Source organism: Anguilla rostrata, chromosome 13, assembly GCF_018555375.3.
Source record: "Anguilla rostrata isolate EN2019 chromosome 13, ASM1855537v3, whole genome shotgun sequence".
In the NCBI taxonomy this organism is placed as follows: Eukaryota; Metazoa; Chordata; class Actinopteri; order Anguilliformes; family Anguillidae; genus Anguilla; species Anguilla rostrata.
The window spans coordinates 24,741,464-24,753,951 of record NC_057945.1 but is presented as its reverse complement, the minus strand read 5'-3'; the positions used below and the strand labels follow the sequence as shown (position 1 = coordinate 24,753,951).

General features: G+C 41.6%; 1 protein-coding gene across 17 annotated transcripts in view; it reads right to left on the bottom strand.

Moving 5' to 3' along the window:
- Nucleotides 1-674: 674 nt before the first annotated feature.
- The window catches only part of itpr1b (inositol 1,4,5-trisphosphate receptor, type 1b), a 106,021-nt gene continuing 94,207 nt past the window's right edge, over nucleotides 675-12,488 (bottom strand). For all 17 annotated transcript variants that reach the window (XM_064306315.1, XM_064306313.1, XM_064306319.1 and 14 more), the window contains 5 exons: nucleotides 11,804-11,949; nucleotides 10,278-10,443; nucleotides 9,242-9,402; nucleotides 4,068-4,229; nucleotides 675-2,195 (listed from right to left, as the gene is read on the bottom strand). In XM_064306315.1, the coding sequence (XP_064162385.1) occupies nucleotides 2,109-2,195; nucleotides 4,068-4,229; nucleotides 9,242-9,402; nucleotides 10,278-10,443; nucleotides 11,804-11,949 (722 nt within the window). In that variant the 3' untranslated portion in view covers nucleotides 675-2,108. The remainder of the gene's footprint in view (nucleotides 2,196-4,067; nucleotides 4,230-9,241; nucleotides 9,403-10,277; nucleotides 10,444-11,803; nucleotides 11,950-12,488) is intronic.

The window sequence follows — 12,488 nt, the reverse complement described above, 5'->3', positions numbered from 1 at the left end:
AAGCCTTACAGTATGTGACTCCAGTTCTGAGTGCTTTTGAGAGTCATTCTTGAAACCAAAGAGGAAACCAATCGCTACAATGGCAGTCAAGTCACACCAGATATAAACATTTAAGCCTACATCATATTGAGGACTTAATTTTTTCATGAACAAACAAAGAGTAACTATAAGCTATAGAGTTAAACTATAGCATACAGTAACAGGATGCCAGGAGAAATATGAAGGGCTGGAGGTTTTAAGTGTGACAACACACAACTCTCAAGTCCCACTGCAAACTGAAGCCATCATTGACTCAAAATAATTTATTGCACATATGCATCATAAAACTGTGTAATGCTGTTTTGTACGAGGCAGAAAACATCTTTAAGGAAAGTCATTGTTTTGCTCTGCTAATTGACCAAATGAAATGCTGAAGCTAGTTTGAGGACTATAACCATGCAGATTTTTCTCAGTGCTTTCAAAAATGCTCAAATGCACTTTCTGTATGGCTTGTGCTTGTGTCTTGTGTTTAATGTTATAATTGAATCAGTCTGCCTTGGAGGAACTAGTTTGTAGTCAAGACAGTAAGTACGTCTGTTAAATTGAGGTTTTTCTGTGTTAGCGTGGCAATCGTGTCTCAGGTTTCATGGCTTGCTGCAGTATTAGTGAATACCAATAAAAACAACAGTTACCGCTTGTCAATGTGAATGAGACTCATATATATTTTATTAAATAGCTTTGAATGAATTTACAATTCCAACAGCATTCTGCCCTCTCATATTGGTACTCTACAAAGATCGATTTTTCAGTAACACTGGTGTAAAATTCTATTTATTTCTATAAATGGAGGCCCCTATACAAAGAAAACAACAGACGTGTACAAAAAGAAATGTTTTCAGTTCACATAATTGAGAAAGCAATGTCGTTTTTTTTTGAGTGGTGTAAAAAAAGACAATGTATTTTTCACAGGTAGAACTGTCAGTGCACTCCTAACAACAAGTCCTAATACCAAAAACAGGCGCCAGGGATAGGTGTCATTCACAAAAAAGAGCAATATAATCCATAAATGGTGATTACAGAAACTTTACTGTAAGAGCCTGCAATTCAGAATAAACTAAATTGAAAAATCTATCACAGCCCCCACAGCTTTAAATGAACATTATAAGCCTACCCCAAAAGCAACTGCTCTAAAACATTAATTTCCAACAGATTGTATGAATGTAGATATCATAAAAGACATTTATAATACAGACATATAAATGGTGCAAACACTTGTCAGATGTGTTATTTTCAGAAGAACACAGGAACTTATATGTTGCTTCCAGATAAATATACAATTCCTATTAAGCGCCCTGTGAATAACTTAAATATAACTTAAATATATACTTTGAATGAAATAAAATAAATAAAACTAAAAAGGTCCATACAAGCAATGTTGACTTGGTCCAACTGCTATCCTAACTGAAATTTCTCCTACATGAAATCTCTAACAACAGATTTCAGATTTAATATTTTTTTCTCCAAAGGATTTTCAAAAACAAGAAACAAAGACAATCCCAAAAGACAAACAAAGACAATCCCTCTTTCAGAAAATGAATATGTTCCCTTTGAGGACAATTTACAGGTCACACACACTGACAGTGGCTGCATATCAAAGTATTCATATTGCACATAATACAAAAATAAGACATTAAATACTGCTCACTCTACCGGTTGTAAATACAAAAAGACTTTCTTTCGGCAGGCCTCTTGTCGAGCTCCAGGGTTTGTTGCATTCCTCTGCATGGTGCAGCTCAGCTGTGCTTCAAGTTCACCCAGTAAAGGCCATGTGATTGGGGTTTACTTTCATTTTTATAGAAAACATTTGGCACCAATCCCAACTGGACAGTGTGGGGAAAAGGTTATGGAAGAGGGGGTTGTGGACAAAAGGATGGCTCATATCTAGGCGTCTAAACTTTTATATGGCTAACTGTTTTTCTTTTTTTTTGTTACAAAATACTTCTGCTTCTACTGGTACACTACGCACTGACACGCTCAGCATTTGAAATGCTTGGACTCCTATGCGAAGCAGCAGCTCCTCCCGGATCCGGCTCTCCAGTGGGCGTGGGGGGGTGTCAGGATGAGGGCCTTCAGGCAGGCTGCTGGGGGTTGACATTCATGTGCGGAGGGTGGCCCAGGAGTCCGATGCGCTGTTTCTGTTTTCTCTGCTCTGTCATCTGGAAGGAGGCACAAGATGGAAGGGGATTGGCTCACAGGGCAAACGCATGGGCATCTGCTATACCCCCCGTAAAAAAATGTTACAAAACACAAGAATATGACATACAAATCAGAAAAACATTACATGTGGAGAAAGGTATAATTTAAAAAAATGTATTTTTAGCCATGTCCCATTTCTGTTCAGCTGACAGAAAGGGAGGTTGAAATTTGGTAAATTCTGAAGCCTCTGAAGCAAATCACTGACTTCAGGACAGCGAAAGTGATGATGAAGGAGTTCCACAGCAGGACTAACAAGGATTTTGGATTCTGAGAGAGAAGTGTAGACTAGCCAAGCAGGAATAAAAGACTGATCGGTCTCCCTCCTGCAGATTCAGAAAGTGACCCCATTCTGACACAAATGACTGGGCAGAATCAACCGAAACATGAATGAAAGTTTAATGAAAGCCAAATAAAATAAAAACACCACAAAGGGTGGTGATGACACCGGAAATACATTTGTGCAGGACACACGCTCATTGAGTTAGTTATACGTTAATTTCATTAACTCAAGTTCTTTCTAATGAGATCAAGAGGCAAGGCAATGACCAAGCATGCCCTTGGTTTTACACAATAAGCAACATCAACCGTGTATATACAAGGTCTTTATCAAGGAGGAATTTGACCTTAGGCTTTTGGGTTCCCATGCTAATGAAAGCTGACTGAAGACGTAATGTTCTTTGATCTTTAACTACAAATGAGGGGAGACATTAGCATACCTTCTGCCTACACTGCTTTAAGTGAGTGTGCTAAGTACAAAGTAAGTTTAGACTGAGACTTACAGGTTAGCAAATCAGAATCCATCATCTAGAACAAATAACCACTCTAACAGTTTTTACTATAAATATAGGTTACCAGTGCACTGCATACTGAGTACAGTGTCTGACCTTCTAAACAGAACATGCAATATCAAACTATAATAGTATAAATAACATTCATACCTGAATAATAATAATAACAATAATAATAATAATAACAATAACAATAATAATAATAATAATAATAATAATAATGGACATGTGGCGGAAAACTCTGACCCACGTAATCCCACTTCTTTGGAGTTTGACCTTGTAGTTAAAAAAACAGAATTGGCACAAGCACCAAGAATTTTGGGCCTTCCCCCCAATTCAGTTGATGCATTGTGAAAGTAAATGAGATTTAAAAAAAATGTTATCTTTTCCAGAGACTAGACATGTTCTTTCAGCTTCACAGCATCAGTTTCCCTCTGTCTGGTCCTAAAGTTCCTCTTAGACACTTCTCATTTTGCCCCTGCCTCACCTCTACCCACACTTCCTCTACCTTGTTTCCAAAAATGGCACTTCTTGTCAGACCAGAGGTCTTTCCATCCGCGTTTGCACACATAAATTGCCATTCTGCTTAATTGACGGTAATCATTTCTTGACTCTGCGGTGAGCTGCTCCTGTCACAGCGTACTTTAGCCGTACTGCTTTTAGCCATTTTGACGGAAAACCAATAATGCCGCAGCTCTGGGAAATCTTTCCTATGGTGACACCAAGCGCTGATTCATTCTAGGTCAACACATTTCATTATTATTCATGACGTGCACAGAACCGGTTGAAATGAACCCACAGGGGCACTGGTGAGACGGAGGTGACGACACGACACATGCCTCCTCCTCGTCTGCTTTTGATTATCCACCTCCGAAAAGCAGTCCGAAGCATTTTTAGCACACTACTTGAATGCTACGATGACAAAACCTTTGAATCTAATGAAAAATCACCACAGTTTCAGAAGAACATGTATCAAAGCACAGGCATATGTTCGGTCACATGCCGTGTCCAGACGAAGACAAGGAAAAAAGCAGCGAGCCTCACCTGCTCCTTGAGTTCAGTCAGCTGGCCCGAGAGGTTGGACACCAGCTTCATGGTGGACTCCAGCTTCTCCTGCAGGCTCCGGATTTCGTTCTGCTCACCCTCACCATCCATACTGACCAGAGACATGGCCCGCATTCGAGGAAACCAGTCCAGATTGTGCTCCTGTCCCACAAGATTCACAAAAGAAGATATGTAATAATAAAAAAGTTAACTATTGTTTCTTTGATATATATGTTGCTGCTCCAGAAGCAACCCCTTGAGAGATTCTGACATCTGTACTGTTAACCTTGAGTCAGATACTTCAGACTGGTCAATTCACAATAAAATTAATTAGGCCATAGTTTAGGAAAAAAAGGTTAGCTCTTGTTCTGAGTTTTGTTTCATTTTGCCTTATTTTTGAAACTACCGAGTAGTTCAAAGAAACAATATGTTAAAGAAAAAAAAAAAAAAGTTTACTATCCAGGGTAACATGGACGAGGGCATCTGCCCAACTAACAGACGTTGTAGAGGATGTGGAAAATGTCAAAGCAAGGTTGTTGTGTTACTAAAAATAAGAGCACTATTGGGGAAGGTGCATCTCCAAGGGACATCTCTGCTGCCGACACCTCTGGCTTGCTCACAGGGGGACAGCACAGATGTCATTCTAATAGACTTTACATCCTCTATGTGTGGCACAAAATCAGAATGGGTCTATCAAGTACTATCTGCCCAAACTGGCAAAAAAAAGAAAGAAAGAAAAACCCAGAAAGAACAACCCAGTAATAATAATAATAATAATAATAATAATAATAATATTCTGATGACTCCAATATGTTACACTGTAGAAAAGTAGTGCCTCCTTTATTTTGAGCTTAGCAGTGATTTTGTTAAATTTGTTTTTGATACAGCTGACATTCGTAATCTTTATAATCCCTAGTTTTAATTGCATTTACACTGAAATTGCATTGCACCAACATGAATAATACAAAAATATTGCAGAAATATATTTAGAGAATAGTAATTTGTTTGCGGTGATGGTATTTTGCTTTTAGTTAAAAAAAAAAACTAATGAACTCATTATGACATCACATGCACTATTGCCCCAGTTGGCAGTTCAATGCCTCTTTCATTTATGTCATTCACATGGATGAATCCCTCTTTGTCTCGGTCCCAGTTAAGAAACTGATCTCAGACACATTCTCTGAAAATAATTAAATGAGTCGGTCACATGACAGGTGAAACGATTTTCCACACAGTTCACCATTGCTAATAAAGAATGGATCAGTTGGGTTAAATCATCGCAGCAGTTGAGTTAAATCATTAGAGCAGGTGGGCCTGAATAACAGTGGGGTCCCTAGTCTCTGATCCTGGTGAACATGAAAGGGCTTGGTATAAGGCCAGTTATTCATGGAGTCTAAACTGAATCACTTTCACTAATTAAATCACTCTTGATAATGCATATCTACCAAGCAAACTCTAGTTTACCAGACACCAGCATCTCTGATTTTCACCAGATGCCTTCATTAAATATAATAGATTTATCATGTCTAACAAAGCAATTGTTAAGAGAAATGCAGAGAAGCTAACTAAATTATCAGTATATGTTTGCCCACTTTACATAAATGAAACCTTTATTTCCTTCCTCAGTCGAACTCTTGGTAGTACAGTCATAAAGGTAGACGTTTAATGACATATCCTGCTAAAAGCACTGGGTCTAAGTGTGTGGGACAGAATACTGGTGCGGCAGTGGGTCAGGAGAGTGCGCCAGCCCCCTCAACACAGGCCAGCCACATACCGGTGTGAACCGTCTTGACCTGGCCTCTAGCAAGACTTTTCCCATCCGCACAACATTACAGTGTTTCTCCATGCCCAGGCACTGCAATCTCAGACATGAGGGTGGACCCTCTGTCTGCCTGGGGGCTTTACTGGTACTCTCCGACCCAACAGGGGAACCACAGATACTCATTCTGAGAAGAGGCGTGCAGGCCACTTCCTGAAGGCAGCGAGTTGCAGGGTCTGTATTTATCTCCCCGGCACGTCCACACATCAAATGACACAGCTGTGATATTACTGTCATCTCACCATTCGCTTAACACCCAAAGACCGCTCTACCAAATACTCGCTGCTGTTCTCCATCCCAACACTGTTGTACCTCAGTGACACAGCTGCTCTCCTACCCAACACTGCTGTACCTCAGTGACACAGCTGCTCTCCAACCCAACACTGCTGTATCAAATTGACTCAGCTGCTCTCCACCCCAAAACTGCTGTACCATATTGACACAGCTGCTCTCCAACCCAACACTGCTATACCGCACTTCAACACTGCTCCACCACATAGACTCTGCCAGTCCCTACTGCAATACTACACTCCTGCAGCACTAAAACTATCAATTCATGCTCAGGCTAAATACATGGCTCAAAATAAAAACTGTAAGGTAATGGGGAAGCAAGGTCACCCAGTTTGATCTACAGCAAGTTTCAATGTCATTAACTCAATTACCAGCATGTAGAAGCTCATCTGAAGGCTAAACCCTATATTTGAAGGGCCTTGTGAGTTTTCACACAAAGCCTAGAATTCAACACCTTCTATTAAAGTCACGTTGACATTTTTCAGTAATACTCTGTGTCAAAGCATTTTCTTCCACCCACCTCCCTGCCCCTCCCCCCTTCAGAGATGTTTATATTTGATAACAATGCCAGTAATTCTCAGATCAACATCACCTCATCAAATTCAGCTACATCCCCCTGAGACCTGCCAGAAAATTCTTTTATAAAGGATTTTTTTTATCCTTTTTTTATTATAGCAAACTGAATCAGAAGATGATTACAAATTTAAGGACAGCCCTGAGTTTTGCTTTCATTTTACAGATTGCACAGATGTAAAACTTTCAACACCTGTGTTTTTGATATGTGGGGGACCATGGTCAAATTACAAAGACTACATTACCAAAAGATCTACCATGATTAAATTGCATTTTAACAGTAATATGGGGCACCTAGTAGCTATTCTAAATTTAGCATTTAGCATTCTTTATTACCACTGTGAGAAGTAGTGTCTGGGTTGATTCAGTGTAGGAGTCACTCAGAGAAATCCAATCAGAGGAGCTCACTGTGACCCTGTGTGGGAGCTCCACTCGGCTGGATTCACCTGGAATGACCGGCTACACTTTGAAGGACCCCCAGACTGTCAGGTCAGGGAGGATTAGCTGCTATCAGGTGACTCCTCACACGACTCCATGGCGCCCCACAATTAGAGTGGGGGCAAGTCGCACGTGACCCGGAAAAAATCACATTGCCATCAATCAGAACGGCGCCCACCGATGAGATACACGGTCTCCCATCAACTGGACAGCTGCTTCACAAAAGTAGCCACGCTTGGAAAAGCTATTTACGGAGCACAAATATTAACATTTTGAAGTCAGTATTTAATCATTTCATATTTCAATATTCTGTGAGTTCACAGGTGCGGGGGTATGAGGTAAGATTAATAAGGAAAGAAGAACTCCCCATTCAGCGTTATGTGCTCCCAAAGCAAATCTAATGGTCTCAATATTTCAACCTACAATGGTCTTAGCCAGCTTTTAAGTAGCCATTAAATCGGTTTTCGGAGCAAGTTAAAAGGTGTGTGGGTATTACTTATTTTCATATTATAACAATCAAATGCTGATGAATTTTTTTCCCAAAAGCACTATATGAAACTTCAACTCTGTCAGAAACAGAAAAGAGATCTACATTCATTCACTTTTAATATGAATAAACCTAATAAAAGGCCCTCCAAGAACATGGATTTGAAAGAAAGGAATACAATTATATTATTTTTGTTAATTAACAAATTGATCCAAATAATCTCTTAGTGACAGTCTTCTACTAGTGACCAAATATGTAAATAATCAAATCAAATTATTCTAAGTAAATACCCATAGGAACCAACCTCAAATCAAACAAAAACATTTTTTAGGTTGATAGTGTCTGGAGTGAATAATTATTAAATACTTTCAGGAAAATACCCAAGCATGCCCTTGAATGTGGGTATGGATTCTGTTCTGACAAAATTTATGGACATTGGTTCAGGTGTGTAGGCAAATGTTCCATTTCCCACAGTGCTCAGCTAGGAAGGAAGGTGCTGAGAATGACTGAAACTAGGATAAACACATTCCACGCCAGGGCTACTCTGCCTCTCATTTCCATTTATACACCAGACAGGCTTGAAAAAACATCTCAGGAATTCAACATCACAAGACAGAGATCACATAATACAATGGCAGGTCTTTAAGAAGCTGGTAGACTCACTTTTTTGAAAAGATACAGTATAATTTAGAAAAAATCACTGGCCCAACAATATAAAACTAATGTTTGGTCTCTACACGTCACAGAGTCCGTTCTTTGTTTAAGGGTTGAAATTTTTATAAAATAACAGCCTCTTAATTTGGCACATCACTGTTGACATGTTAAGGCTGCTATAAGATAGATGGCTGGTGGGCAGCATCATGTGAGCGGTTTTATTATTATTTTTTATTTAACCTTTATTTACCCAGGGTAGGTTCGCGGAGCACGGATGCTCTTTTGCAGCAACGCCCTGCTTCACACTCATACACATTCACACCTGGGAGCTGCCCAGTACAACCACAATTGTTGGCCACTGAGCAGCTCCACTGGAGCGATAGAACATTTTTTAGCCAATTAAATCAGGGGATGATTCAACATTTTTGCACTGCTTGTCATCATAGGAAGATATTTCTGATGTGCATGAGAGCAAAACAACAATGTGCACTCAGGCACGTACCCATGATTTCCATCTTGTCTACATTACCTAATTTTACTCTCAGGAAACAGACTTTTTCAAAGATCAGATATAATAGAATAGAAACACCCAGGCATATCTGCCAACACCCCTGTGATGAGGCAATTCCAACAGTGGCTCCAGACCCACACTGCCATGATGGAAAACCTCCATACCCAGGCCAAATGAAAGACAAAACAAAACAAAGATTTAAAAAAAAAAGTTGCAAATGTTGCAAAAGAACTATGAGCTACTTTCATTCATACACATTTCCCAAAACTTCTAGTCCAAACTTTCAGCCTCCGAATCCCGCTTCTCATTACCCCCCGCCACACCACCCTACTCCACACACTCACCCCCCTCTGGTCATTTCTGTTTGCGAGATGTGGATGTTTTGTAGATCATGCGCATACCCTGATCATCTGGGCGACGTAGCTCTCTGGCCCCGTGTACTCGGTGGAATCCTTCACCTTCACGAGAACTATAAAGAACAGGTAGTGCCACATATTGTGCTCCACCTTGATGTGTTCCTCAAAGGTGACCGTCTTGTTGTCAAACTTGTCCCGCTCGAGTCCTGCAAACACACAGGCACACATGTTTTTGGGGAAGTGGTGACCTTTCTTACTTGTGCCACGTCCCGAAGAGGTATGGAGGTTTTGCAACAATGACTGAACACAAGCCAAATCCTAAAGTACCTGTAGTTTTGGTTTTGTCTCATTGACCATCATATCTTCCATTAAAAGATAGTCATGCTGTGGGACACATCGCCAGCAAATGTCCCAGAAGTCCTTCAAATAATTTAGACATTTAACTACATCTTCAAAGCTTTTGCTCTGCTCTATGCAATAAATAAATGTATGAGGTTTTTTACATGCCGAAGTTCTCGTGGCTCATCTTTTTACAACCTTTGGTTGTAGGTTGTGAAGCCCACAAAACAAGCTCTCCAGGCAGGACACTTGAATGTATTCCATAATCCTAGTACCCTCATGACACTAAACAGGGTCCTGAAGAATGGAAATAATGCTTAGACAAAGCAGCAGTAATCGGAAATGCATTTATGGAAAGCAGCCCTGCTTACTGCTATGTGAACAGACCGAGTGGGAGCACTGTCTTGCGGAATCTGATCTGAGGCTGTTGACTCAAGCGGCAAGGAGCAACAGGAAGTACTCCTCCACGGCAGCCATGACTAAGCCTTCGGGGAAAAGGGGTGTTGTGGGGTCATGGCCCAGTGCAGATGGGGCCAGTGTTTACTTTACCAAAAAAAGCATCCTTTATTCTGAAGGCAGCCCAGCTGTGCAATAACCCACGACCTGGCCTCTGCTTACTCAATGCCTGGCAGACTGCTTGCACGCGGCTGTTGCATGCTTGGGACGCACCCATCGACCTACCCGAAACTCCGCCCCAAAAACAGCTCACGCATCCAGTACAGACTGAAGAGATTCTACTCACCACAGATGAAGCAAGTGGTTTTGAGGACCTCCTCTTTCTTCTGCTTCTCGCTCCTGAGGTCAGCAAAGGTGTCAATGATGACTCCAAAGATCAGGTTGAGGACAATGATGATGACCATGAAGAAGAACAGGAGGTCATAGATCACCCTGGCAGCGAACAGAGGCTCCTGCCAAGGTGAATGTCAACATAGGTGAGACAGTGTCTAGACTAACCACCTTACATTCTCTGATGTTTTAACATTAGGCAGTCATGTGGAAACTTTATAATGAACTATGATGAGCAGGCAGCACGTTTGGAAAGAAAAGTCCCCTCTCAATTCCAAGCCATCCATCCATTCATTATCTATACCCGCTTATTCTGAGCAGGGTCGCGAGGGGTGCTGGAGCCTATCCCAGCGTGCATTGGGCGAGAGGCAGGAATACACCCTGGACAGGCCACCAATCTATTGGAGGGCACACACACCAATCAATCATACACTCATAACTATGGGTAATTTAGGGTCTCCAATTAGCCTACCTGCATGTCTTTGGACTGTGGGAGGAACCCGACATACCCAGAGGAAACCCACGCGGACACAGAGAGAACAAGCAAACTCCACACAGAAAGGCCAAGGCCAGATTCGAACCCAGGACCTTCTGGCTGTGAGGTCACAGTGTTACCCACTGCACCACGGTGCCACCCAATGCCAAGCCAGTGCATTTTAAATTAATACATTTATTGCAGTAATCTGTTTCAAGAAGTGACTGATGCATCTCTTATTACAGAAAACTGTTCTCATTTTTATTCTCGCTTTCAGAGATGGTGTAGAACCTCACAGTTCCCCTGTTGCTGCCACAGGCTGCTATTCCTTTCAAAAGAGTGGATGATAAAACACAAAGCCCTATCATCTGTTCAGTAGAGGAAAGAGCATGCCTTGCTTCTCGCTCAATCCCCGAACAAGTGATTCCTAACCATGCTCAAACCACATATCACTGATCTTATATTTTTCTGTGTCTTTTTGTGATGCCCAATTGTAGTGTTATTCATGGGTAGGCAGCTCTTTTATGGGGGGTTTGTATTCTGTTGCTCCCTCTGATAAAAAAACCCACCGTGAACACACTGACGGAAAGAGTTGAACAGGGTCTGATTTTAGCCTCTGATAACAGGTTTCAGAATGCTGAATCATGCGCATTCACCACAAGTGCTTGGTACATACTTATACATATGACATTAACATTTCTCTCTGTTGACGTGGATCCCCACATCTTCGGCCAGAGCTGTATTCCATGCAGAGAGCTCTTAGTCCTGAGCAGCAGGGGAGGTGATTGTTTTGTGAATACAGTTTTGCTACATATGAGGACGCAGGAGCCTTTTGACTTGAAATGTCATCACAGAGAGCTGCTGGTTTTGGGGACATGTCACATGATCAGGAAACAGGCATGTCCTCGACCCGGCTTCTCTGGGCACCTTACCCCCAACTGCCCTCCCCTCCACCACAAACACACATATGCGTACACACGCAGACGCACACACACACACACACACACCTCCTTGGACGGCTTGCGCAAGACATCCCCCACTCCTCCTCCACTCCGCAGCCCGTGACTCAGGACAGTGACGATGCACATCAGCAGGGTGTCACAGGTGCGCTCTTTGTCCTCGATCACCATGGCCGACGGCTGCGTGAACATCGCTGGAAAACACCAGAAACACAGTGTCTTCAATCGACTCCTCTGTGATAACAGGCAAAACATCCAGCCTCACCTCCATTGCTGTAGACAGCAGACTACAGGTATAGCAGTTCATGGGATTCATAGCAAACTGTAACATGCAAATGGTTTTGATATGCAGTAATTTGTTGCCACGTACATAAATGTATGTACCTACACTGCAAGGCCAAAAGTATGTGGATACCTGTCATCCAACCTCCACTCTTCTGGGAAGGCCTTATGCTGTATGTTTGAGCATTGTTGCAGGGATTTGCTTCCATTCAGCCAAAGGAGCATTAGTGAGGTGGGGCACCAATTAGGTAATAAGGCCAGGCTCGCAGTTGGCTGTCATGTAGTGGACATTGTTTAAATTGTCATGGTCACCCACACTGACCCTTGAGACTTTTATTTTGAAATGCATAGGAAGTAAGCAATTCTAGTTTCACATTTGTAGGGATGGGAATATAGCTAATATACTGCACCATCACAGTTTCTTGTCTTCATAAAACTCAAAATTTGTTTT